The sequence below is a fragment of the Mercenaria mercenaria genome, chromosome 11 (genome assembly GCF_021730395.1).
Source record: "Mercenaria mercenaria strain notata chromosome 11, MADL_Memer_1, whole genome shotgun sequence".
Taxonomy (NCBI): Eukaryota; Metazoa; Mollusca; class Bivalvia; order Venerida; family Veneridae; genus Mercenaria; species Mercenaria mercenaria.
Genome location: NC_069371.1, coordinates 71430708 through 71456145, shown reverse-complemented (window position 1 = coordinate 71456145; position 25438 = coordinate 71430708). Strand labels below are relative to the sequence as shown.

The window sequence follows — 25438 nt, the reverse complement described above, 5'->3', positions numbered from 1 at the left end:
TACTTCATGTTTGAAATCACATGTTGTATATATACAAATCTTACTTAAGTTTTGTTTAATGTTTCTGCGAAAAAGACGTGACATGATATTTGAGTAACTTATACATTGTTTGATCATCCGACAAGTCACAATTAATAAATCTTTAGATATTTCATAGGTTCTTGTGAAAAAAAAACACAACTACTATAAATAACAGGTAAAGCCACGTTCCACACACGCAGCCTCTCCAAACGTTAACCCAGCACGCGGATAACCAACACACAAAGCAAATACACTAGGGCAAAATGAGCAAATAAAACCGCAGACGTCGGGGCACCGCCTTAGAACGTCGAGCGGCAAAACTACCAATGGGGAGCTTTAACCGGTTTATGGTGGACATAACCTCACTCTTACCCCCACCATGTTCCAAAGTCACTGGACAGAGTAAACAAAAGTTATCCCCACTAGGTGAAACACTAAAATACGCATTGGCAACAGAAGGCATGTTGTGTAAAACATGATAATGTTCTTGTATATTTATATAAAAAAGTCAATCCTAAAGAATCTATACCACTTAACTTCATATTTAAAGGGTCTTGTATGAGAGATGGATTTTCTGTTGAAATATGACCTATAATTGTGTCGATGCGACGTTAAACCCAACAACATTTAAAAAAAAATACATTAAAGGACTTTTCAATATATATCTTTGCTCCTTCACAAAGCGCATGCATCTTTTCAACGCAATTTTGCGGGACTAAATAAAACTCTGCCGAATGTTTCCACATGGCAAACTGTTTTCATCAGAATATATCAAAGATCTAACAAGAGCAATGTGGAAAGTGATTAATATAAGTTGTAGAGCGTATCTTACAGATTAATATAAACTAAATAAATTACATAACGCTGTACTATTTTCATTCATATTTAATTGTCTTACATATTGTCTTTACACAAAATCTGTAACAAAATTTCCTTTAGTTTCAATATCTCAAAGGCGATCCCTTTCACCTCATTATCATTTTCATCAACTAAATGTTTACAAACAGTTGTTTTCAGAAAATCAATAAGTTTTACATCTGCTTTTACATTTTCATGTTTATGGTTAAAACTGTCAAGGACTGTATTTAAAGTTGCACAAGAACCTTCAGCAGTAGTATTACAGACAGTTGCATAGCCTGCTTTTATTTCCCGAGACACATTTGTTTCTATGCATGCACCGTTTAACTTCATTATGTCCATTTTCCTCAGTTGTGTAGCTGATTCTAATGTATATTTGTTAACAACCTTGTCACAATTATCACCATTAGCTCTCGTAAATTTGTCATATTCAACATTAATCGCCTTCATACACGTGTCACATTTAGAGTTACCGCCCTTTATGCACGTCTTTTCCATGTATTTAACAGTATCATGATTATTTACATTATCATACATCAGCAATAAAGAGGCAGCATTAAATGTCCATTCCTTTCCAGTACTGAGAACCAGTCGTAAAGCGTCCAACCTATCTAATATTGTATTAATGACATCAGCTCGAACTTGCCTCCCGTCATGAAAGAAGTTTCCGATATCCTCTATCACTTTTTTCATGCTGTAGTTGCGTGATATATCTTTATGTACAACAGTATAGGTACCGGTGGATACATCAAACTTCTGCAAAAATAAAGGAATGGATAATTCCAATGTGTAAGGTAAAAGAAATATGAAAAGGGGGATAAATTTAGACGAAATTAGAAATAACAAAATAAGGATGTGAAAAAAAAATCTGATGTATTGCAGTGTAAAATCTTGATGTTAAAAAACTCAACTGAAACTGTCTTAGCAGAGCAAAATATTTTTTCATGTGTGCTCATCAAAGAGACAGAGAATGTTATATTTAACAGATGTAATATACCATTTGTGTGTTCCAAACAATAAATGGCGTCCATTATAAAATGAGACAGATGTCCCGCATTAAAGATCTTTACTTTGTTGAATGATCTTTCACATCTGTGTATAAAAAGATTACAACTCCCTTTTTTGATTAAATTTGTTTAATTCTGGATCGATCAGATTCTGATAATTGGCATTATATTTATTGTTTTCTTGTAAATTCTTCCTAAATATATCGTTATCCGCTTCACAAAGCTATATGAAACTTCCTTCCCTTTCATGCACGAAAAATACACAAGAAGAATAATATAATAACCTTTCAGCCCATATTTGACTAACTTAAAGGTCTTACTTTGAAACCGTCTATCCGAAACTTTATTCTCTGGTCCGTTCTATCAGTTTGAAAACAGTTTTCGTCAGGTTCAGCGCCATCTACCTTCGGATACTTTCCAAGTTTTATATCAATGATACTAGGACAGTCATAGTCACGCATTAAATTTTCCAACATAAGAAACTCTGCAAATATGTTAAGGTCGACTAAAATTTAAAACTGTCCAATTAAAACAAGAATAAATGGATCTTCAGTTCACTTATACATATATATTTATTAAGTATGTCAACAATATTTTAGGATGAATGTAATATGAATTGGTCCATGATAAGCTATCTATTAAATGGAGACCAAGTAAAGATTAACCTCTATATGAAAGGTATGGTATAATACTGTTATTGAATGATTTATCGGTTAATAATCAAAGCTATTGCTCCAATATCCAGCTATAGGTTTGACGTTTTTAACATGATATTAGAAATATTGTTCGTTTCTTTAAAAGTTTTGACCTCGGCCCAAAGAAATTCAGTGTTGAATTATAAACCGGTCAGTAGCACAAACTATGAACTAGCGATCTAAACAAGGAGTCATGTTATAATCTATTTTAGTTACGGAAGATTAAAAATGGGTTGCTCCGCAAACGCAATTATGACAAAAATGACATATCATCAGGAATGCACCCGACTTTAATCCGGGATACATAAAAATCAACAGGAGGCCTGAGCACTGGTCCTACTGGCTTATTTTGGCTTTTCGGTATCATATCCTTTATTACATAAGGAAACACTACAGTAACTGAGAAAAAATAAGAGTTAAGTTTACTGAAGAATGACGTACCGATCAGGATATTGATTTTTTTTTCTTCAAACGTATTTAGTTATGTAACGGAGGGCAGTTAACTTAACCACTGCTCCTGGATTCTTTACCAGTACAAACCTGCTTTTAAGTATCTGCCAACTTCCCAACAATGAATCAGAGGTGGCTGACAAACGATGTTAGATACAATGTCTTATCAAATCGTCACGGAGAACATATGCCTCGCCCGAGGATTTAACTCTCGACCCTGTGATTGACGGTAAATTACACCGCAAAAGGTAGCAATGCCGACCTTGATTCCATCGGCAACATATTCATTCACAACTGTTTTTTCTATGAGCTAACAGTAGGCTTCTTTTCAATATACCAGTTCTTAATATAGTTAGAAAGCTGTTTTTCTATTTTAGTACTGGTTGGGATATAAACTGGAAAGTCGCCATATAAACTGTAGCGTAAACAAAATCGATTTTATTCGTACATGTTAACAAAGGGTCATATCTAAAACAATCTGATTAGAGTTGAAGATTTAAAACTGCTTAAGCCGGTGCTAGGGAGCGTGGGCAGTGTTGCATTTTCAATTACTGCTTATAAACAGACTCAGTCAAACAGAGTCTGCAATTTTCCTTGTTTGCCTTGTTCTCGGTGCTTCCGAGGGATCTTGGATTTAAAAAGAAGAATTTATCAACAGCATTTGCAAAGGCTCAATCAAACTGAGTCTGTAACGTTTTCATTTCTGTCGTGTATGGCGACTTGTAGAGTTTCCACTTTTTCTTTTTAATCATTTTTTTTTATATATTTTTAAAAGGTCGCCCCTACTATTCAAATTAAATTAAAATTATATAATGCAATTTTAATCCCAATCGTACAGAAAGTGTAGAGCACAAGGCAGTTGTGGTTTGACGGATAAAAATGCATCATTCGTCCTACACTGTGGTTTATGTCTTCATGGAAAAAGCTATGTCGTATGATGATTACAAATGAAAATATATTTTGATGTTAAACGTTAATTCAATTTTTTTTTAATTTCACGTTTACCTTTACAGTGAAGATACATATTTGCAACATTAATAAATTCGGTTAAGTGCATGGTAATGTCGGGAGCGATACGATTCAGTAGATTCAAGATATGTTCAATATGGTATATTTTATGTATTTAGATGGACATTTTAAGGCCACAAGGATGCATATGTTCATATGAACGTAACAGTATAATCAGAAACAAATTATTTTAAATCGGTACTTGTACATTTAATCTTTCAAACACATTTAAGATAACGTTTTATGTCGTTCGTATTCGTGACATACCTTCCGAAGTCAAAGTATGTAAAACCCGTGCAAAAGCCTCTAAAATAACAAATTTGCGGACTAACATTAAAGTGTGCAAACTGACATTTTTCTAAGTATGAGATAAATTGCTGTTAAATTTCTTCTGTTTTACATAATCTTATTGACGCCTTTCAACCGCAATAAAAAGCTTCATTTGTTTATGTACGCAAATGCTTTAATTCACTAAACACACAGGCAAATAAAGCTACTTTCATTTATAAAACGAAATCTAACTAAATGCTTGTTTTATTGCTTGTCTGTTTAACTGGTTTTGAATCCATTTTAAATATCAACACAAATACAAAACAGTGATAAGTGTTGTGGGGTGCGTTTCAAGGCGGTGCCCCACTGTATTCCTTTATTTGTTCGTTTTGATTTTCCTGGTGTGTTTGCTTTATGTAAGTGTGAGTGTTCGTGCTAGTCCAAGTGTTTGGTTACGGTTTGGGAAAACTGCGTTTTTGGAACGTGGCTTTCCTTGTTGGATATTTATCATTATTTCATTTCTCACCAGCACTGACCTTGTCCCCATACAAAAGTAGCAAAGAAGCAATGGGGCTTTGGCCGAGTAGTTAAGTTCGCTGACCTCGATTCTCTCGCCGATGACCTCTGTGGGTCTTGTTAAGGGTTAAGAATTATTTCATGTGACGAAGCCTTCCGACTGGCTTACGGAAGCTGACGGTTTTATCCAGGTGTCCGTCCGTACCAGAACAATATAAGGAGGGGAAATTTGGGTTATCCTCGGCCATCAAAAGCAAAAAGCCGCCATATTCCCTTAGGCTATAAATATCTCGTTGTGACATTAAGCCCAACAAAAAGTATCTCACGTCATGTGGAGGAAGATGACACGCTGTCACCATTAAGTTCGTTTACGTGAATATACAGCGCTACTAGGAATCGAAGTCCTGTCCTCTGGGTGCAAAGCATTGTGCTCTATTTTCTGAGTTTGGCTTACATGACTAAACAAACTTTAAATATTTCTGTGGAATTTGTTAGAACTACAAAAAATGATTAGAAATAAAAGTTCAAAACTATATTTGTTGTTAATGTATCTCGGTATTCATACCATTTCCTTCCATTTCAGTACTTTAATAACAGGGAATCATAAAAAGGAATGTTTCCGCGTACTTTTCACGGTTAGTGTTGGGAGGGAGGAAACAATTTTAATTTTGTATACACGTGTTGTGTGTACGTCGCTTGCAAAGCACATGAAATACTTACCTACGGAACAGGTTATAACTTGGATGCCAACCTGGGCAGGTAGGCGTTTCTGTTGAGATAAGGATTGATGGGTGATATCATGTATACAAAAATCCATAAACTGGTTTAAACAAAGAACAAAACAAACAAATTTAAACCGTGAGAGGCAGAAACACCACTGGGAAAATGGATAGCAGTGTCCTAGCCTGTATTCAATACTTACTGGAACCAATACTGTTTCTTCTACTGGTTATATTACTTCCGAAATACGAAAAGATATCAAATTAACAGATAAAGATGCATCTTTCTTCAAATTACAAAGGATACTTTTGGTTTGTTTATTTTCCCAGGTACCAGCGGCCTTGTTATGTCTATGCAAACATCTGTTGCTCCATTCCTCCAAATGTGTTCTCATCCCATATCTACATACAATAAAAAATACCAACATTTTAGTAAGTTTAGTTTATTTACTTATTTTAGCTCGATTGTGATGAAAGCTTCTGGGTTATTTGAACCTCCATCGAGTCCGATGCCTTGAAAAACCAGTACTGGTGTCAAATGAGAAGACGTGGTCGTACCCCAAGAGGGGCTAAAAACCCATGATCTCCGGGTTATGCAGCCGGCAACTTAACCATTAGACCTTGTCTTTTGTTTAAGTTATAAATATAGTCACTAGACAGACCAATACTAAAACATTACGAAAGAAGCTGTGTTTGAATTTTATTTTAATGTATTTTCATAGGAGTCAAAGTACGTGATTATCAGTCAGTCACATTGGAAATAGGATACAGAATGGCGCAATTTTATGTAATTAAAATATAGAAGAAACTTAAAATACATATATGATAGTCCAGGATCTAGACTAGCTAGTTACTTAAGGCTTTAGAACTTTGTTTGAAACGCAAATCATTAAAGGATCATAATGCTTTTGATTAAAATGTGACCGACTCATTTTTTTTTATGAACATGAAATGTATTATTTTCTTGTTAATTCCAAAGTTTGATAATTATTCTCGTATGCATTTGTCATAGGTTTGACTAAATGATTAACATAACAGAAAGTACTATAAATTATCTCCCTTTATGACCATGACTTCATAATTTCATATGTAATATTGAAAGTAGTGTTTTTCTAACTATTCAAATAATGTCTATTTGGACAGCAGCATGGTATGTTTTAAACATAAAATTAAAAGCCTGATGGAGCTTTAATAGCATAAACAATAACTTTTAACAATTGAAAGCTAGCATTCCCGAATATTTCAAAAGGAAGACAAGCTTTATGTTATTGTCTCATATTAATATTTTTTTCATCTTCATGTATTCAGATTTATTTGTACATCGTTATAACAAGAAACATATTTTTGAATCAAAGACTGAACTGTAACAGAATGTTGTTATTGCACATTCTACTTCAACTACGATTTCTTATTATGTATATTTCAAAAAGTTAGCAACACGTTTGAATGTTTTAATTACACTTATATGAACATTTTTACCTATAATTACTAGCTAGATATATAATGGCCAGCTTTTCACGTTATATTTATAAACAAACTTAAAATAAATCTATAAATAAATGATGTATGAACATATAATATGTTGAATAGCATTTGAATTAAATCAAAAAGTAATATAAATTAAGCAAAACGGAATAATTACACAAAGTAGATGAGACATTTACACAGGAGATATACGTCTACACTACTTACAACAATAACGTTAAGGGGTTATTGGATCTTTTAAGATAAAAACTTATTTTATAATAAATAGTACAATAACTGTCTTGAACTGACCAAGGCAATACTAACATTGGTCAGGTCAATAATCATGGACATTCACAATGTAAGTAAAGCCTTGGTCAGTTCATATTTATTTATTTTATTTTGTTGGGTTTAACGTCGCACCGGCACAATTATATGTCATATTGCGATTTTCCAGCTTTGATGGTGGAGGAAGACCCCAGGTGCCCTTCCGTGAACTATTTCATCACGAGCGGGCACCTGGGTAGAACCACCGACCTACCGTAAGCCTTGGTCATTTCAATACTAATATTCACCGATATATCATACAATAAATGTGATATATTTTGGCTACATTTAAAAAGGGCAGTATGATAAACATCTCAGTCAGATTGTCCATCAGCAAAAAATGTTTACAGACAGTCAATAACGCAGCTACTTATTGGATTTCGCGTTTATAGAAAACAGTTAGATTGGCTGGTGTTTGACAGATCTATTTATAGATCTTAATTTTTTTATGGTTGGATTTAACGTCGCACCGACACATGATAGGTCATATGGCGACTTTCCAGCTTTAATGGTGGAGAAAGACCCCAGGTGCCCCTCCGTGCTTTATTTCATCACGAGCGAGCACCTGGGTAGAACCACCGACCTTCCGTAAGCCAGCTGGATGGCTTCCTCACATGAAGAATTCAACGCCCCGAGTGAGGCTCGAACCCACATCGATGAGGGGCAAGTAATTTGAAGTCAGCAACCTTAACCACTCGGCAACGGAGGCAGCCATTTTGAGTAAAAAATGTTAATCGTACAAGTTTGTTTAAAAGAAAATCACTTTCTGCTGACCTCAAAAGTACCAGTTACCGCCCAATGAGAAAAGCGTAAATTACGAGTCATAAAATAATATGTTAATTAAGATACAGAGGCCGTTTCAATAACTAGAATGTCAGATGGACACTCAGTAGTGTATTTAACATTAATTTGCATAAATGTATCATTAATATTTATTCATTATTATTATTATTATTATTATTAATTTGACCTACCTTTTATCTTCATTATCTTTCATACAACATTTACTGTCTTCTGTATTCGGAAGTGCAGCGTGGTCTACATGTTCGTTGTTGTCATCATGTTCTTTTTCAAGTAACCGACATTTCTGTGCAATATTTTGTGGTATTTTCGCTATAAACCTCCTGCGATCACCCACTTCATGTAAAGTAACATATATTTCTCCTGTATGGTAGACGAAAACACTTATTTATTAAAGAAGCAAGAATATGTACGTGTTAACTATACACTTGTATGGCGTTAATCACTTAAATAGTCGATATATTGTAATGTTTCATACTAAAAAAAAACAACAAAAAAACAAACAAAAAATCCAAAGAGCTTATTCTTTAATTCATATGTATGCATTACAACCCTTGAAATAATATCGAATTGATAAATACACGAAAGTATACTTCCTAAGTACAGTACAGGATACTAATTTTTTTTCTCTAAATTCAATTTAATCGTGTATATTGTTCCCTCGTTCAAATAATCTTTCAACAATAAAATTAACATAATGATTATTAACATTTTCATAAAATAAAAGTGAGCCGTGTCATGAGAAAACCAACATAATGGCTTTGCGACCAGCCAGAACAGCCTGCGCATCCGCGCAGTCTGGTCAGGATCCATGCTGTTCGCTTTCAAAGCCTATTGCAATTAGAGAAACTGTTAGCGAACAGCATGGATCCTGACCAGACTGCGCGGATGCGCAGGCTGGTCTGGATCCATGCTGGTCGCAAACCCACTATGTTGGTTTTCTCATGGCACGGCTCAAGTATTCAACTTCAGAAAATGCTTACTTCAAATATGAAAGGTATAACATTAGTGAAAAATCACGTAGTAATAAACGAAAACTATCTCATAACTTACCTAAATACCTAGGAGTAAAACTTTTAAGCTCCTCCGGCAAACACTTGTAGAAAGAAGCTTCCCCGTGTCTATAATTCTTGCATATTACCGACCTTGACACTTCCAGCACATAGCTGTGTCCTCCTACCATGTATCTAAATGGCCGCAGATCCACTTCAGCTCCGTCTATCTCATATTCACCATCTGTCTCTTGTATCTCGTAACCAGATTTAGTCCTGTCATCTTTATTCCAGCTTCCAGTACGTGTGCTTTTTAAAGACATCTAAATTTGCGGTCTTAGAGTTAGTCTTAGGTTTTACCTTATTTCTTTCCACTATATCTATAACATAATACAAAATTTAATATATTTTACATTTATACATTAAAGTCATCCGAAGATGCGCTATATATCTGTAGTCATAAACTAGATCGATATAAATTTTACTTGATATAGAAAGTGTAATGAAGTGTATCGCTTACATGTGTTTCGTTGCGTGAGAGAGATTATACATGTATAGCATATTAACACTATTAGTTTATTTCCGTGGTCCTATATATACATATATAAACCTCATATCCAGTAAGAAATAGCTTTCTGACTATTAACATATACCCCCATAAAGAAATTACAGAGAGAATGTTATTACATCAAGCTTCATCCCAAATTTACATTCATGTTTAATCTATCCAAAATTTACATTCTTGTATAATCTTAATACACGTAAAGAAATGTACTACAATAATAAAACGTATAGATTACCACAAAGATACAACCCTGCGAAACAATAAACAATATACGAACAATCTACTTCCTTTATTAACATTAACAAGGAATTTTTTTTTTTCAAAATCCCCTTACAACTAATCTTATTTTCAAAATCCTTTCGAACGGATTTACAGAATGATAAATATCCCTTTGATTGTCAAACGTAATCCGCATGGAAAAATGACAGGGTTGTCAAAATCTCCGTAATGTGTGATCATAATTCTCTTTACGCATATTGTTAAAGCATTTACTACCAGTGTGTCAATAGACTGTTATTTTATTAATTGATTACTGTTGTGCGATTAAAGATACATGTATACTAGACCCAAATTTCATATTTGAAAATATGAAAAAAAAGAAAAATATAGTTGATGTAAGCAAAAAAAATAACAAGCAGGACCGTGTGAAGCATTTTCAGACAGTGGGGGAGGTTGGGGCACACATTATAAAAATCAGTTAAATTGATTCGCTGTCAAAAAATTGCTACGATAATTACAATTATCGGTCAAATTATTGGGGTGGGGGGGTCCGGCCCCCTGCCCCCTCTCTCTCTGCTCCTACGGCCCTGACAAGTTATGTGTTTTAACAGTACTATGCATCATGTTAGAAGAAGTACACGCTGTATACATGTATAGCTGAATATAGTATATAAATGTGTACTACCACTAAAAAACTGGAAGTGTTTTTAAACAGCCGACTGCTACGGCATGGTATTTAAATATGAATGCAGCTTTTACGTACACAGTTAATTCATATATTTAGTAAAGTTAGATATATTTGATAAAGATTTTTTAAAGGTCCATTACTAAGGGAAAGTGAGTAGGCAATTTTTTTCATAGCCAGTGCATAGACTTCTGCAAGACACTAAATAATGAAGATTGGCAGGTCAAAATTTACAGAAGGTCTTTGGAACTCAAAGAAATGTATGTGTATTATGTTGAAATTTCAATGAATCGACAGAATGACCCCCCAGGTCTTTTTAACTTTCTTCATACTTCATAGAAAAATAATTGTACATATACTGCGATTTATTTCGAATTTCTACATACCAACTTTCATTTTCCAATAAAATGAAATAGTTTCCGTGTTTTTTAAAAGAAATTAAAATGTTCACTTTCCTTAGTATTGGACCTTTAAATATGAAATACTAGTATTTTCGTGAATGATAACTATTAGATATCTTAAAACAAAATAAAGATTTAATAACGTTCTGCTGTGCATCAATGGTTAGATAAAATTATGGATTTATCCGCATTTTGTTTTACCACAATGCGTCTTTGAGTGCCATATATTTCAAGAAATGCAGCACTCTAAGCGTTACCTTGCACAGAATTGAATCTAAATTTTGTCATTTATTCAATGACAGTAAGAAAGTAAATTAATTCTTGACTTTAACATCGTTAAAAGTACAAATGCTAGTTGTTGCTCTTGTTGTTTTGGCAGCTGCCTCTGCTGCTGCTGCTGCTGCTGCTGTTGTTATATAGAATCCGCTGATAAATCTACATAATTTGACGTTGACATACACTTCTTGCCTTCCCCTGTTATGTTGGGGTTTCGAATATATAAATGTCTTACAAAATGGACAAATGTCAAGTTAAGTTTAATGTGAAACACTGGGATTCGATTTACCATGATAATTCATAGCAAAGATGAAATTATTCTAATTTGATCACTTTAAATCATTGCCTAGAAACGCAGTACAATTTTCGTCGAATATAAAGTTAAAAGTGGAAACTCTACAAGCAGTGACTCGACAAAACAAATGCAAATCTATATAAGATGTTAAACTTCGGCAAGGAAAGTCATTTAAACTTTTAATTACCTTTCTATCTTTTTCAGATAAAAAGTATCATGAAAAGTACAAATGTAAGCATAATTAGTACATGTATTTCGTAACACTGATCTTTTTCAGATAAAAAAGTATGATGAAATATGCAAATGTAATCTTAATAAATAATTTGTAACACTGTGTTTCACTGCGTTTACAGTTACTGGATGTTTGAATTACAATACGGATTTTGTATTAAAATAACAATAAACACATTCACATTCCTCCACCTCTGATAATTCATGCGGGGAAGTTGGCAGCTACTTGCTGAGAACAGGTTTGTACTGGTACAGAATCCAGGAAGACTTGTTAGGTTAACCGCCCGCCGTTACATGACTGAAATACTGTTGAAAAACGCCGTTAAAACCCAAAACAAACAAACATTCACAGAATATGAGCACGTTTAATTTCAAGCTCCAGTTGTACAAAAACTTGAAACATATTCTTACTATTCCCGGGTATGTTACTCCGCTTTATAGTCAATCTTACCTAACCTGTGTTGTTTAACTAATTACTTAAAACCTTTAATTTGTATACTTCAATAGAATGATAGATATGTCAGCCTACCTTGCGATCCTTTGATGACCAACTTAACGGGAATATCCTGAGTTCCAAGTTCTACTCATTTTAAAACTAGAGGCGCTGTATTGCTTTCTTCTTCGACATTGATTCGAGGCAAGACGCATTTTACTTAGACCAATATTTAGTTTGCTATTGGAACAAACGCATGAACTCTATGTTGATGAATTAACTATAAAATAACGAACAAAAGTTTGTGGACATGCCCCATTCTGCGATAGATACACTAGTATTGAAACATGGCATTTTTAACAAATAATACTTCGTTTTGTACCTTTACTTTCATACGATATGTCTGTAAATAATAAAGCGTCCGTTAATTAGCATTGTAGTGTTCAAGTATTTGTTAACCTTGCCTTTTAAATAACATATTTAACATATAGTCGCGCATGCGTAAACCATGCTTAACAGACACGTTGAATAACGCCTCGAATGTAGTTTTGTGTTTATGTGTTCTTTCAAGGGCGATGTTAACGCGAGCGTGCCACCAGAAAAAAAAACACTATGCGTTATGGTTTTGGTTTTACAGCTAAAACATCTAAGTTTGTGAGATGAGCAGAAATTAGAAGGTAGACCAGAGATGATTTTGTTTGGGTTTTGCTACATAATCAACGTGATTATTCAATGTCGCATTATAATGTATTATTACTTATAGAGCAGGGAAGAATGGGGCGGTAAGTGGAATGACCGGAAACCACCGGATAACAACAGAACATCGGAAAGCACACAGATTTCTTATAAAAACATAAAAGGGATGTTCTGATCGGGGTTTAAGCGCTTTAAATCGATTAATTATTGAAAGAAAAACCATATAATTTGACAAATTTTACGCTAATAAGGTTTCATACACGGTAGTGCAATAATATCTTTCCGGTCCCTGAAAAGAAATATGAATAGAATACAGTTATTTGTTTATAAAATATACTTTACCAATTTTAAATTGTTAAAGTTACAAGTACCACTATACACTCATAATTTACCATATGTATTGATAATCATATTGACTTATGAAATATGTAATGAATGCTGTATATTTATGATAGTTTTAAGAATCCGGGCATCGTCTAGCAAAAGCCGGCATATTTTAAAATTGAATAAGATAAACTCATAATTCAAATCACCATTTCCTCAAAAGTTTATCCCTTCTTGATCATCCTGATTTGAAAAGTACACACTGATATTTTTATTCAATTTTCGTTGAGTTCACAGTAACGCACTTTATCAGCATCTCTAAAGTACTTGATCTTTCTAAATTGAAGATCTGAGAACACCGTTACATGATCGTTCTACGTATATTTTGGAATTTACAATTATTGTATTTTATGTTATCCAATAGACGACGGTTCGATTGTTCAAGGATAAGAAAAAATATGCGGTTATTCAGACTCGACCCGACCCATCGCTTACAAAGCATGCCTACTTGAATGAGTAACCGGCTATTGATACAGTTACGACATAAGAATTGAAAATCAAAAGTCATTGTTCAGTTGATTTGCAAGATGTTTAAGCTAGGCTCTGATTGGCTAGTCGAAAAGCCGTCAGAACGAGGCAATGAATTAGGCGTTTTCAGATCCTTTGGTAGCGTAATAGGAGATGTACTTTAGTCAGATTGCTTTATCAGTGACCTACTTTCTAGTTCTTGGAAGCACCTGTCATATATATTCCTGATCTATATCTAGAAATTGATAATTTTACCATTTCTGTTAAACTCGCTGTAGTGAAACTGTATCACTGCAAAACGTATATAACTGTTTTATAAAAATGGAATTTAACATGATTATGTTTCGAATATTTCATATTTAAAACAATAGGTATGCACATATGATACGGTTGCCCAGCAACTTATGTGACATTTGAAATAATTCGAAAACCCAAAATTGCTAAATGTTTTTATAATCTACCCAAATTAATATCGAAAGGCTATAGCCTGAACTTGTTTTAAAATTTAACACTTTTCTGCTAAAATAGTTTCTTTACTGATGGCTCTGATTTATATCTGAGAAAATAAAGATGTGTTTCAGTTATTTCTCGTAACGCCTAATGCTACATTTCGTACAGTGGAAATCAGGCAGATTGATGTCATCAAGATTAATTTTCATTGACTTCCGGTGCAGAAATTTTGATAGCAGTATTGATGCTTGACGGACGATTAATGGATACATGTATATACCAACTTTTAAACCATAATAACAGTAACATTAAGATTTTCTAGCTTTATTGCATAATTTGAAACTGTCTTGCCTTGACTCAAATAAACTGTTTATTCATTTTTTTTTTATTTTCTAAACAGCAGACAAAATGTTTTCACTCGTGTGTATTTATTTGTGAAGATTATGTTGCATGCAAAACTATACAGACCTGTAATAGCTTGAGAATACATGCTTATGTAGAGAACACATACATGACGTCAGGATATCTGTTATCAACCCACGAGTATGATGAGTAAGTACGTATAATCCATTATCTGTTATTAAGTGTTTAAGGTATCGCAAATATTGGTTACTTAAGATACTTATTATCATTTCAGATCTGTGATACATGTACTGAATCAGATATTGAGACATACTTATACTAATAACAGAGACTATACTTATACTAATAAACTGATAGTGATTGAGAACTATGATTGATTGAAATTGTGATTGAGATGATGGAACGATGATGATCGTGTGATTTTAGAATAGTGACGATTAATTGATAATGATGATTTGTTTAGATTTGATAGTAGAACTGGATAAACTGATAAAAGTGTTCAAAATGCATATATGAGCCGCGCCATGAGAAAACCAACAATGTGCGTTCCATACTGTTCGCTTGCAAAGCATATTGCCATAAGAGAAACCATTAGCGAACAGTATGGATCCTGACCAGACTGCACGGATGCGCAGGCTGGTCTGGATGCATGCTGGTCGCAAACGCACTATGTTGGTTTTCTCATGGCGCGGCTCATATAGTGACAGTGAAATACTTAACATTGTAACTGAACATACAAAAAATAGTATGGAAAGGATAGAAGAAATGAACATCGAAATAAAAATCATCCAACTAAAGAGTGAGTGTTCACATGCATGAATCATTCGGAAATGTAATAGCGGTTTTTGAATACTACTGCTGTCGGATTCGGCACTGACGCAGCGCTGAAATCCATGCTTTAATACAAGAAAAGGTTAGGGTAGATGTCCCGGAAGCAAAGGGCACCCTACAAAATCTGGGAATTCATGAATATATATAAAACATCTAAGCTGAGCTTAGATATTTATTATTGATCGTTTGAATATACTTAAGAGAGGTGAAGTAAGAGCAAAACATTATGTTTTGTTTGTTTGTTTTGCATTTAACGTCGTTTTTCAACAGTATTTCAGTCGTGTTACGGTGGACAGTTAACCTAACCAGTGTTCCTGGATTCTGTACCAGTACAAACCTGTTCTCCGCAAGTAACTGCCAACTTCCCAACATGAATTATCAGAGGTCGAGGACAGATGATTTCAGATACAATGTATTTAATCAAATCGTAATGGAGAACATATGCCCCGCAAGGGGATCGAACTGGCGACCCCGCGATCCGTAGACCAACGCTCTTTCTACTGAGCTAAGCGGGCGGGCTAGAACATTATGTATACAAAAGTGTTAAAACAGCAACAAGAACACAGTCACCAATACAGTACTATACGTTATGGTAATTTGTTAAAATATAAGCGGTGTATATATTCGTTTGGCACTGTCCCGGTTTATCCGGCGTACGCTTAAATGCGCATAGCCTAAGCGGCAAATCATAATATTTGGCGATCAAGATTAGGGCCGATACCGGTAAAGATAGAACCATATCACAAGAAAGATTTCAACAACTTTCTTCGGACATGCCACAAAAGAAAACCATATCAAACTAGAGCTACCTTTGCGAAAAGCGCATGTCTCCCACAACTGCCTTTTCAGACTTTCAGTGCTTTAATTATCAAAACCAAGTTTCAAGGGCAATAATTCCGAATTGCCTGGGCCGATTTGGCTAGTTATCGAACTTGGCAAAGGAATAATTGGCAAACACATTTTGTACAAGTTTGGTGAAGATCGGACGAGAAATATGCGGACAAGACAGACAGACAGACACACACACACGCACGCACATGAGTAAATCAATATGTCTCCCACAATACTGTTTGGTGGGAGACATAATTAGAAGTTCGTTTCTTTTACACGGCCGACGTGCGCCGGAGCGTCTGTTTATCCAAAAACCGACGAGAACATTTTTCTTGCCGGTATCCCAAGTAACGTGAAATGTCCATGGAAAAAGATGTGTGTTAACGTATACACGTGTAGATAAGCTGAGCAAAGGTATACACAAATGAAAGCAGTAATAAAACAGAAATAATAAATAAACATAAACATACATGCAGAGGGAACACGGCAAGGCATTGCCTTGGACCCCAGCACTGGGGAGATTAAGTCAGTTGGTTGGTGCCAAACCTTAATCTTTAAGCAAAAAAATGTTTCTATATTTCAACACAGTGTAGATAAAATTACTACCTCTCAGATGAATCCATACCAAATATAACAGTAACTACGGTAATTCTTTCGTAAAATACAAAGGCTTTAAACTTTTCAAGTGTAGCAGGATAACCCTTTCGGATGGATACAAGTCATTGAAAAAGAATTAGGAAAAAATATAATATTGAGCATGTATTGATTTGTCTAAAAGCTAAAAAATATATAACATGTCAGACTCCTAGGTATTTCAAAATAACACGTAAGATGAATAGCTAAGAAAGAATGCAATTACTAACCTAGCATCAGGTTATTCTCCAGTAGCCACAATTTCATGTATTACAAAATAGCTTCTGTTATAGTCGCTTCCTGAGCGAGAATCACTTATATCTTATACATGTTTTGCTGCCAACAAAGCGTTGCATATTGACCTGTCACGGTTTTGAAAGCCGATTTATACATTTTGACAACGGTTTGATCAATAATTTTAGCCAGATTCAAAACATTACAGATGTTCCAATTTTGTCGTACCTTACTTAATAATCATGTATGCTAGACACTAATGAAACAGTTAGAAATGTCACAGAAAATATATGCAAGTATTCGTTTTCGACTCTAGTGATTGAGTAACCTGATGATACATGTTGATTAACTGATTTACATTCATAAAGACTGTTGTATAATTACTTACGCATCGTTCCTTCCATAAATCACGCCAATTATGTAAAATTTCCACACGAATACTCAGACAATTCACATCTACAACACACGAAATATTCAAAATTCTAATATGCCTTTCTCTGTTAAAACACTCTTACGCTAGAATGACGTCACGTTATATTAACGTGCGGTGACGTCAATGTTTTTGATACGACAAAGAAAAAGCGATACTGTATTTTTATCTACTGTTTTAGATTAAAGGCATATGAGAATAAAATAATTTATAACAAAACCGTGTTTTATCACTATCGTAAGCCCTCGTAAAATTATTGAGCCCGACGTATAACCGCCCATCGGGCATAAATAGTATTAAAACACTCTTTTGCTATAAACAATTTCTTAATTAAGCATTGCAATTAATTAGATACAGTTTCATTGAAACGGTTTCTGTAAATCAGATAATGTCGAAATCTACAAAAGTTAATCGTTTATGAAATTCACTCCTAACATTTAGATCATTCAGATAGCAAAAGGAAAATGAATTAGGCAGTATCCAATTATATTTAATATCTTCTAAGCTATCTTGTCATGGATTTCTTTCTCTCAGGACATTATCGCTAGAATTAAGTTAATCATACTAAACTTCGCAAAACTTAATTTAAAAAAAGGAAGAAGAAAACAAGAAATAATTGACTTAATTATGCAAAAACAAATCATTTATTGGTGGACGTTCGGTAAAATTAAAACATTTCTTTACTTGTGTCCTTTGAGTATTGTTTTAAATCAATCCGATAGCCACCTGGTATAATACTATATCATTACTCATTGGGCAAAGAAGTTCGTAAAATGTATATTTTAAATTAGAGAGCAAGACAGGAGCAAAAAAAAAAAACACCTATTACTGACGTGAACGGTTGTACTTAGAAGATGGAATATCGAATAATAGTGATAACAGACGGGATAGAAAGAAGAATGAGTAACATCTCATTTGAAATAAAAGTGAAGATTAATATATTGTGGATTGTAGTTAATATGACTATATTATCAATTACATGAATAAAGAAGTAGTATAATTTCTAGATAACAACAAGTTATTTATACATGTGAAGACAACCTGCACAAATATTGCTAATTCTGTATTAGGCAACAAAATATAATATGTACGTACATTTTTATCGGCGAAATAATCCTATGATTTCCTTTAAGAAGTGAGATAGAGATTTATACATTCACTTAAGGTTTTTTTTAAATATTCGACGAAGCGAAAAATTATAAACAGGTATTTAATCAGTTCATTGCATTTTATACTCCTTCTTATTATATATTGTTTATTATTTATGATGATATACTGCGCTTATTTAACAGTGTTGAATAAAGTACTGAATTCTGTTCGACGGGTCTACAGCAGTAATAGCCGCCAAAGTCGAGTCTAATTAAATAACCTATCTTATTTCAAACTATAATTCAATAAAATTGAAATGACATATATGTTGGCACATTTTTAAATGACAACTGGAAACATTCAGTAAAATTACGTTTGTTACATGTGCGCGTTATCACGCAGGATTTCACGATGCATGATCCTTAACACTCCAAATAAACCTATTACAAATACGATCTTTCAACATTAAGAATCTAAATAAATGCTTTAAAAAAATCACAAACCACTTTCATCGGATTTTGAACTGGAACCACAATCAATAGATAGGGATTGTTCTAATACCCCAGTCACACATACGGCGCGGATAGCTACGTCTAGCCACGGATAGAAACGTAGCAGTCCGTATCGAGTCGTACCTGAGCCGTACGGATTGGTACGAACTGATACGGATTACTACTTTAAGATAAGGCTCACGTACGGATCAATACGGATTACTACGTTTCTATCCGCGCCGTATGTGTGACTGGGGTATTAACTAAGAAGTTATCACAGTTGTTTAAGACCACAGTTAAGGTCAATAAATGTCAGAGGTCAGAATGTGTATTTTCTTACTACAACGTTTTATGGATACATATACTATAAGATTCTTTCTCTGGTGGTGGCTGCAGATTGAAATATTCGGCTAGAGGGTTACTGTTTGACCGTAACAAGGCTCTGCCGAGTTACCCCATTTACAATTCCCCCGAGAGACGGATATTTCCACCCGCACTTACAATCAGTGATCGAGTCTTTTTCCTGCATACCACAGTCAACAGATTATAGTAAAATAAATTCAAAGAAATGACTTTTAGTCCCCAGACTACCAGTGATGTCATTTTGACGTCGTCGAGTTTTGAATGTCAATGACGCAGTGTCTGGAAATCTCTGTGTATCCCGATTTCTTCTGATTAAGTGAATTAGGAATAATTGTCTAAAATGGAGCATGACTTCTTTAATCTCAATTTTAAAACTGGCAAACAAGGAAAGTTACATGCCGGTCTAATAATGTAACAATTCTATGATAGTCTGCCAAAATCTCTAGAAGGTGAATAATTTCACAAAGTGCGGGAAATCAACGTCCGTAACAGGAAAGATGTCTCAAAGAAAAATAAAGTTTAGTTCTGGTGCCGTTTTGTCACTTGCAGCATAACGTTATGTATTTTTGATAAAGTTACGTTTTATGAATCGACTATTCTATAAGGAACAACAAGAAACTATAAAGGTATTCGATTTTTATTCCTTTTCATGTAATATTCTGTTCTTGTCACTTTTCGGGGCTGTTTTAACAGTAGACAAAACGTGTGTTAACAGAGAGTTTCTCGCGCCCAATGCGCTGTTTAAACATCTTTTTATATATGCGCGTTCCGTGGTAAAACGTAAACGTATTACGACCCCAAAGGAGGAAATGACGTCAACGTGAAAAAATAACTCAGACATTCCCGCGCATTTCGTTAATTCAATGACGTTGAGGGACAATGTAATCATTAATTAGTTTTACGCGTGATGTAACAAAATAGCGTTAGCACATGTTTTTGTGTAATAACTTCTTCAGAGTCCTTTGGGATACGTTGGTATACTTACCCTACCACCGATCCCTGGGGAGTCTGTAGATGTTAGACATTGTAACACACACACACAAAACATGCGTTATCCCCCTACAAAATAAAATAACTGCATAATTCTTCTATATATGTATGTATGTAGTTTGTTACATGTCATTTACAGCACGAGACTGTAAAACCGAGTTTTCCAGCACCGTTGAAAAGACCGGAAATCCCCGTCTGGTATGCAAGAAATCCATAAGAAACATTGAGAAATAGCTGACCAAGTTTAACCATATACACTTCGAATTCCATTTATCAAAACTCCTTTCCTCACTGATTACATATTTGTCACAACCTGATCAACATGATAAAAAGGGCCCAAAGTAACCCCCCCCCCCCCCCCCCCCACCACCACCACCAACCCCCGCCTGGCAAAAATAAAAAAAAATAGTCAAAATCCCATTAACCCCCATAATACACTATCTAGGTGAAAGGCTTGATTTTGATTAATAGATATTACAAGTCATTTCGTAATATAGATTAATGTCAATTTTGATACTTCATTACAGAGAACACTTAACTTGCTTCAAATAAACCAGCTACGAAGATATAAGACCGATATAGCATGATTGAGCAATATATAATTTTATTTGTAACTGATACAGGCAAAATTATACATTAATTAATTCTATTTGAAGTATGGGTATAAAATTTGATACATAAATATCTGTGCTTAAATTATGTTCATTGACATTTAAAGGAATATATTTGTTTGTTTTGGGTTAAACGCCATTTTTCAACAGTATTACAGTTATGTAATGGCGGGCAGTTAACCTAACCGGTACTACTGGATTCTGTACTAGTACAAACCTTGTTCTCCGCAAGTAACTAAGTACTATTAAGCGATTGTGTGGTGTGGATAGAAACATCAATGACATATAAGCATCTTTCAAGGTCTCTTTTATAGTCTAAGAGTGCTGCTGTTATGACCGACCTAACACTTTTGCTAACATCTCTGCCTCCAAGCATTAGGTTTTGATCAATTAAAGTTATTTTTTCTTCAGATCTAAGTACTTCTCCATTTCCATTTTAGAAATTTTTCTTTGTGCCTCATGACGTTTACAGTGAAATAAACAATGTTCAATATCTTATTTATGTTCATAAGTGTCACTTTTTCCAGACAACTTCACGTCAGTTTTTGATGTATGTGCAATATGCTTGCAGTGACTACTTTCAACCTATTAAATGCAATGAAAGTCTGTCCGTCTGTATCCAAAGTGCAATCTCTGGTTCCTGCATTTTCGAAAAGTTCACTCTTCATCCAGTTCATGCTGTCTTTGTCATTTCTGTTTTGTTATTTCTTTCCTGCTGTTGATTGTCTCTTTCTTGTCCAGAAGTTCAGCGATTTCTTTCTCCAAATTCTGCGTCTCTATACCTGTTCCTTTTGCAAACTTTTCGGCTAATTCATATATGTCCAGGAATCCAGTGTGCAACTATAGCTCATATCCAGTAGCTTTGATTGACCTTTATCCTGCTAAAATTCTAAAATGGGCATGTGTATCATACAGTTTGGGCAGTACCATTTATTATTTGAATGGGGCGTTCGCTGAAAATTAACTGACTGAATAGCGAACAGTGCAGACCATGATCACCCTGCACGGACGAGCGGGTTGATCTTGGTCTGCACTGGTCGCAAAGGCAGAATCACTTGCCGACAGCAGGCGAAAGGTTACCTTTTGATGCTATTCTCCTTATCTGAAGTGTGACAGCGTTGTTGTATGATGCAACATCTGACCCAAAATCAGATGTTAATGCTGCTTGTCAATCTGTGAAAATATGAATTGACTTTCCTTCCTATGTTGCGTTCGGCAAGCCCATCAATTCTGCATGGAAGTTGTTACCATGTTACTGGCTTTTTAATTAATTACACATTCTAATATGCTCTTCTCTGTTAAAGCACCCTTACGCTACAATGACGTCACGTTAACGTGCTGTGACGTCAATGTTTTTGTTGCGACCAAGAAAGAGCGCTACTATATTTCATCTACTGTTTTAGATTAAGGGCATATTAGAATCGAAATAATTTACAGCAAAGCCGTGTTTTAACACTATTTATACACTCGGGCGGTAATACGTCGTACAAATAAATTATTGAGCCCGACGTATAACCGTCAGTCGTGCATAAATAGTGTTAAAGCACAATTTTGCTATATATTATTTCTTAAATAAAATAAGTACAATTTTCAACATTGTATACTTATTGAAGTGATACAATTTTCACTCAGATCACCATGATTTATGAACAAAAAGATTACCAATAATCACACGAAGACATTTTCCTCCGAAAACCTTTTTTTTATAATTGGGACGAGGAACAAGTCAATTTGAAAATTCCACAAAAAATGGCGTTGATACCAGTGCGAAAAAAAAAATATAACGAAAACAGTTTTGAGGAATGTCGGGAGAAGAGATGAGCAAATGTTACAGTATGTATAACTACCACTTCGTTACCTTGTATGATATTTTCATCCTGTCGATTCCGTTGTTTTTATGATACAAACGAGTAAAAATTATATTCGGTTTCAGGACACAAAATTGTGTGGCAAAAAGGGCATAGATTGCAAACTTAACGCTATCTGCAAATGACTGACCTAAAACATTATGTATATTTTTAAGCATGTGACCAGACAAAAATAATAGCGGTAAGAAAGAGTCCCACAACCGGTTACTTTTCTTCGCAAATCTGAGCTGAAGCTAGATGGATGGATGACCAATTGCGTTTAGTCTGACTTCCGTTACCTCAAGTAAAAAATTATACACGGCCGTCGAATATCGATTCAAGCATTCATTCATTTTACACAGCCTGTTTCACTGATCTGTCTAGCAATACAGTTAATATGTAGAAGAGTCTATCATTTTACACTGACAACAATTAGTCGTCTATAGGAATGATTCAGTCCTTAGTTATATAAACATCGTAAATAGCCAGTTGACTATAAATTAATGTATTTAAAATACATGGGCCACAATACGAAACTGGCCCCTGCCACTTCACTACACCAAACAGCTAATTAAAAAAATTACAGCAGCGAATACAAGCATTCAGTGTTGTAGTCTGACCTACCAACAAGATAATCTATTTATTATTATTTTAATTTTTTGCTATACTTTCTCTTTTTCCGCTTTTACTATCTCTACTTGAATCAGAAAATGGTTTTAAGTAAAAAGCGCGGAGGAGATAACAAAATTATTCAAACTCTGAATAGCCTCATGAGTTTTTTCCCGTGAACAAAACGTATGCACAACCAATTAAATTAATAATACATATAAAATAATCATATATGTAAGTTTTAACAGATAATGGAAATAAATTTTCATCCTATGGCATCCAGATATATTCTTTCATTTAAACTTTTGGTGATACATGTCACGCAAAAGCAAAATATGAAATCTAATTTATCAATTCGCAGTCCGATACCGCGCTCTTGACCTGAAATCGCAAATTTAATTATTTAATAAAAAATTTACCACTCGATAGGTCAATTCACCATTTTTATTGTCAGGTTCACTGCGTTTTGTCGAGAATTTACCGCTGTTTCTGTAAATTTGCCATTTTTCTGCGAATCCACCGCTCCACTCTTGTTTGTGGGATGTTCGGTGACAGTATTTAAGGGCTGTTCAAAACTCATTCAACACACGATATTTCTTGTTTCTTTCTTTCTTTTTTTTGGAGTGAGGGGGTGCGGGGGGGATGGGAGCAGGGGGTAGTGGGGAGGATGTTGTTTTAACAGGAGAGAAAACGTGCCTTAACAGAGAGTGCTCATGTGCTGTTAAAACATCTTTTTATATATGCGCGTTCCGTGGCAAAGCGTAGACGCATTACGGCCCCAAAATGGATAATTTAAAAGGAAATGACCTCAACGTGAGGAAACTACGCAGACATTCCCGCGCATTTCATTGAAATTTAATGACGTTGCAGGATAATATATTCGTTTATTAGTTTTTACGAGTTTTATACTAGAATAGCGTTAGCGCATGTTCATTTCGTGATATAACAGTCGGGCTCGGGCACCAACCAATTCCTCGGGATTCTGCAGCCGTTATAACACGAAAAAACATACGTTATCTCTACATTATTAGTTATATGTTTGTGTCGTTTTGAATGTGTTTGCAAAAGACATGTGAAAATCGTTTCAAGTACGCTTGTATCGATACTTAACATAAAACTACTTTACTACTCGTATTTATAAATGAAATTGATGTAGATAACTAACCTTTCCATTTCCGATCAGCGAATAAATATAATGATCACTTGAACACACACTCTGTTATAAGATTGTTAGATAAAATATTACACTCACTATTCCGTTCCCAATGTTACTTTTGAACAGTCTCCTTATACTTTTTTTATATGTTCTATGTATTTTTCATGTCCTAAAATACTGTTTATAACGAAAAGTTTAAAATATGAGTAGCATGATTGTAATATATTGTAGTGTTAAGAAATATTTCGAAAGGCCAGCATATACGAGGGTTGTTTACAAAATACTTTAAATTATCTTGTTTCGTGTCGTGTGTCATGTCCTATTGTCGCGCGTGTATCGTACTTCATGTCGCGAGTCAACCCAAAACAAGAAAGACGACACATGATGTGAACTAAACGGGATTCCGTGTGTTTCTCATTAAAATTATTAAACAGAAATATATTCAGTTCGCATTATTTGCTAAAAATGTCCAATAAGAAACACACGGAATCCCGTTTAGTTCACATCATGTGTCGTCCTTCTTGTTTTAGGTTGACTCGCGACATGAAGTACGATACACGCGCGACAATAGGACATGACACACGACACGAAACAAGGTAATGTGACACGACATGCGGCATTTATGTCGAATTGCCGCACGTCGTATTGTCGCATGTCGTAGTGTGTGTCGTGGTTGGTGTCGCATTGTCTCTCGTCGGGTTATGTGTCGACTGTCTTCAAGATCGATGC

At 34.6% G+C, this 25438-nt stretch overlaps 1 protein-coding gene across 9 annotated transcripts; it reads right to left on the bottom strand.

Moving 5' to 3' along the window:
• Positions 1 to 890: 890 nt before the first annotated feature.
• On the bottom strand, positions 891 to 24947 carry LOC123532912 (inositol hexakisphosphate kinase 2-like). 9 transcript variants are annotated; one of them, XM_053517697.1, is made up of 9 exons: positions 24719 to 24939; positions 18649 to 18679; positions 17512 to 17579; positions 13190 to 13218; positions 9190 to 12513; positions 8310 to 8499; positions 5852 to 5946; positions 2207 to 2370; positions 891 to 1635 (listed from the first exon to the last, which is right to left on the bottom strand). In XM_053517697.1, the coding sequence occupies exons 5-9, from the start codon at positions 9449 to 9451 to the stop codon at positions 916 to 918; spliced, it is 1431 nt and encodes a 476-aa protein (XP_053373672.1). In that variant the 5' UTR covers positions 9452 to 12513; positions 13190 to 13218; positions 17512 to 17579; positions 18649 to 18679; positions 24719 to 24939; the 3' UTR covers positions 891 to 915. The 9 variants fall into 9 exon arrangements, with proteins under 9 accessions (XP_053373672.1, XP_045170456.2, XP_053373670.1 ...); XM_045314521.2 differs by lacking the exon at positions 13190 to 13218 and having other exon boundaries at positions 9190 to 9508; XM_053517695.1 differs by lacking the exons at positions 13190 to 13218; positions 18649 to 18679 and adding an exon at positions 17120 to 17251.
• Positions 24948 to 25438: the final 491 nt, after the last annotated feature.

Bases quoted from the DNA above. Each gene is read 5' to 3' on its own strand.
- LOC123532912 (XM_045314524.2), bottom strand. From the start codon at position 9,451: ATGTCTTTAAAAAGCACACGTACTGGAAGCTGGAATAAAGATGACAGG. The intron at 2,371-5,851 runs GTATCCTTTGTA...ACATATTTGCAG, and splicing joins GGAAAATAAACAAACCAAAA to AGTTTCTTATGTTGGAAAAT. The intron at 1,636-2,206 runs GTAAGACCTTTA...TTATTTTTGCAG, and splicing joins TTCGGATAGACGGTTTCAAA to AAGTTTGATGTATCCACCGG.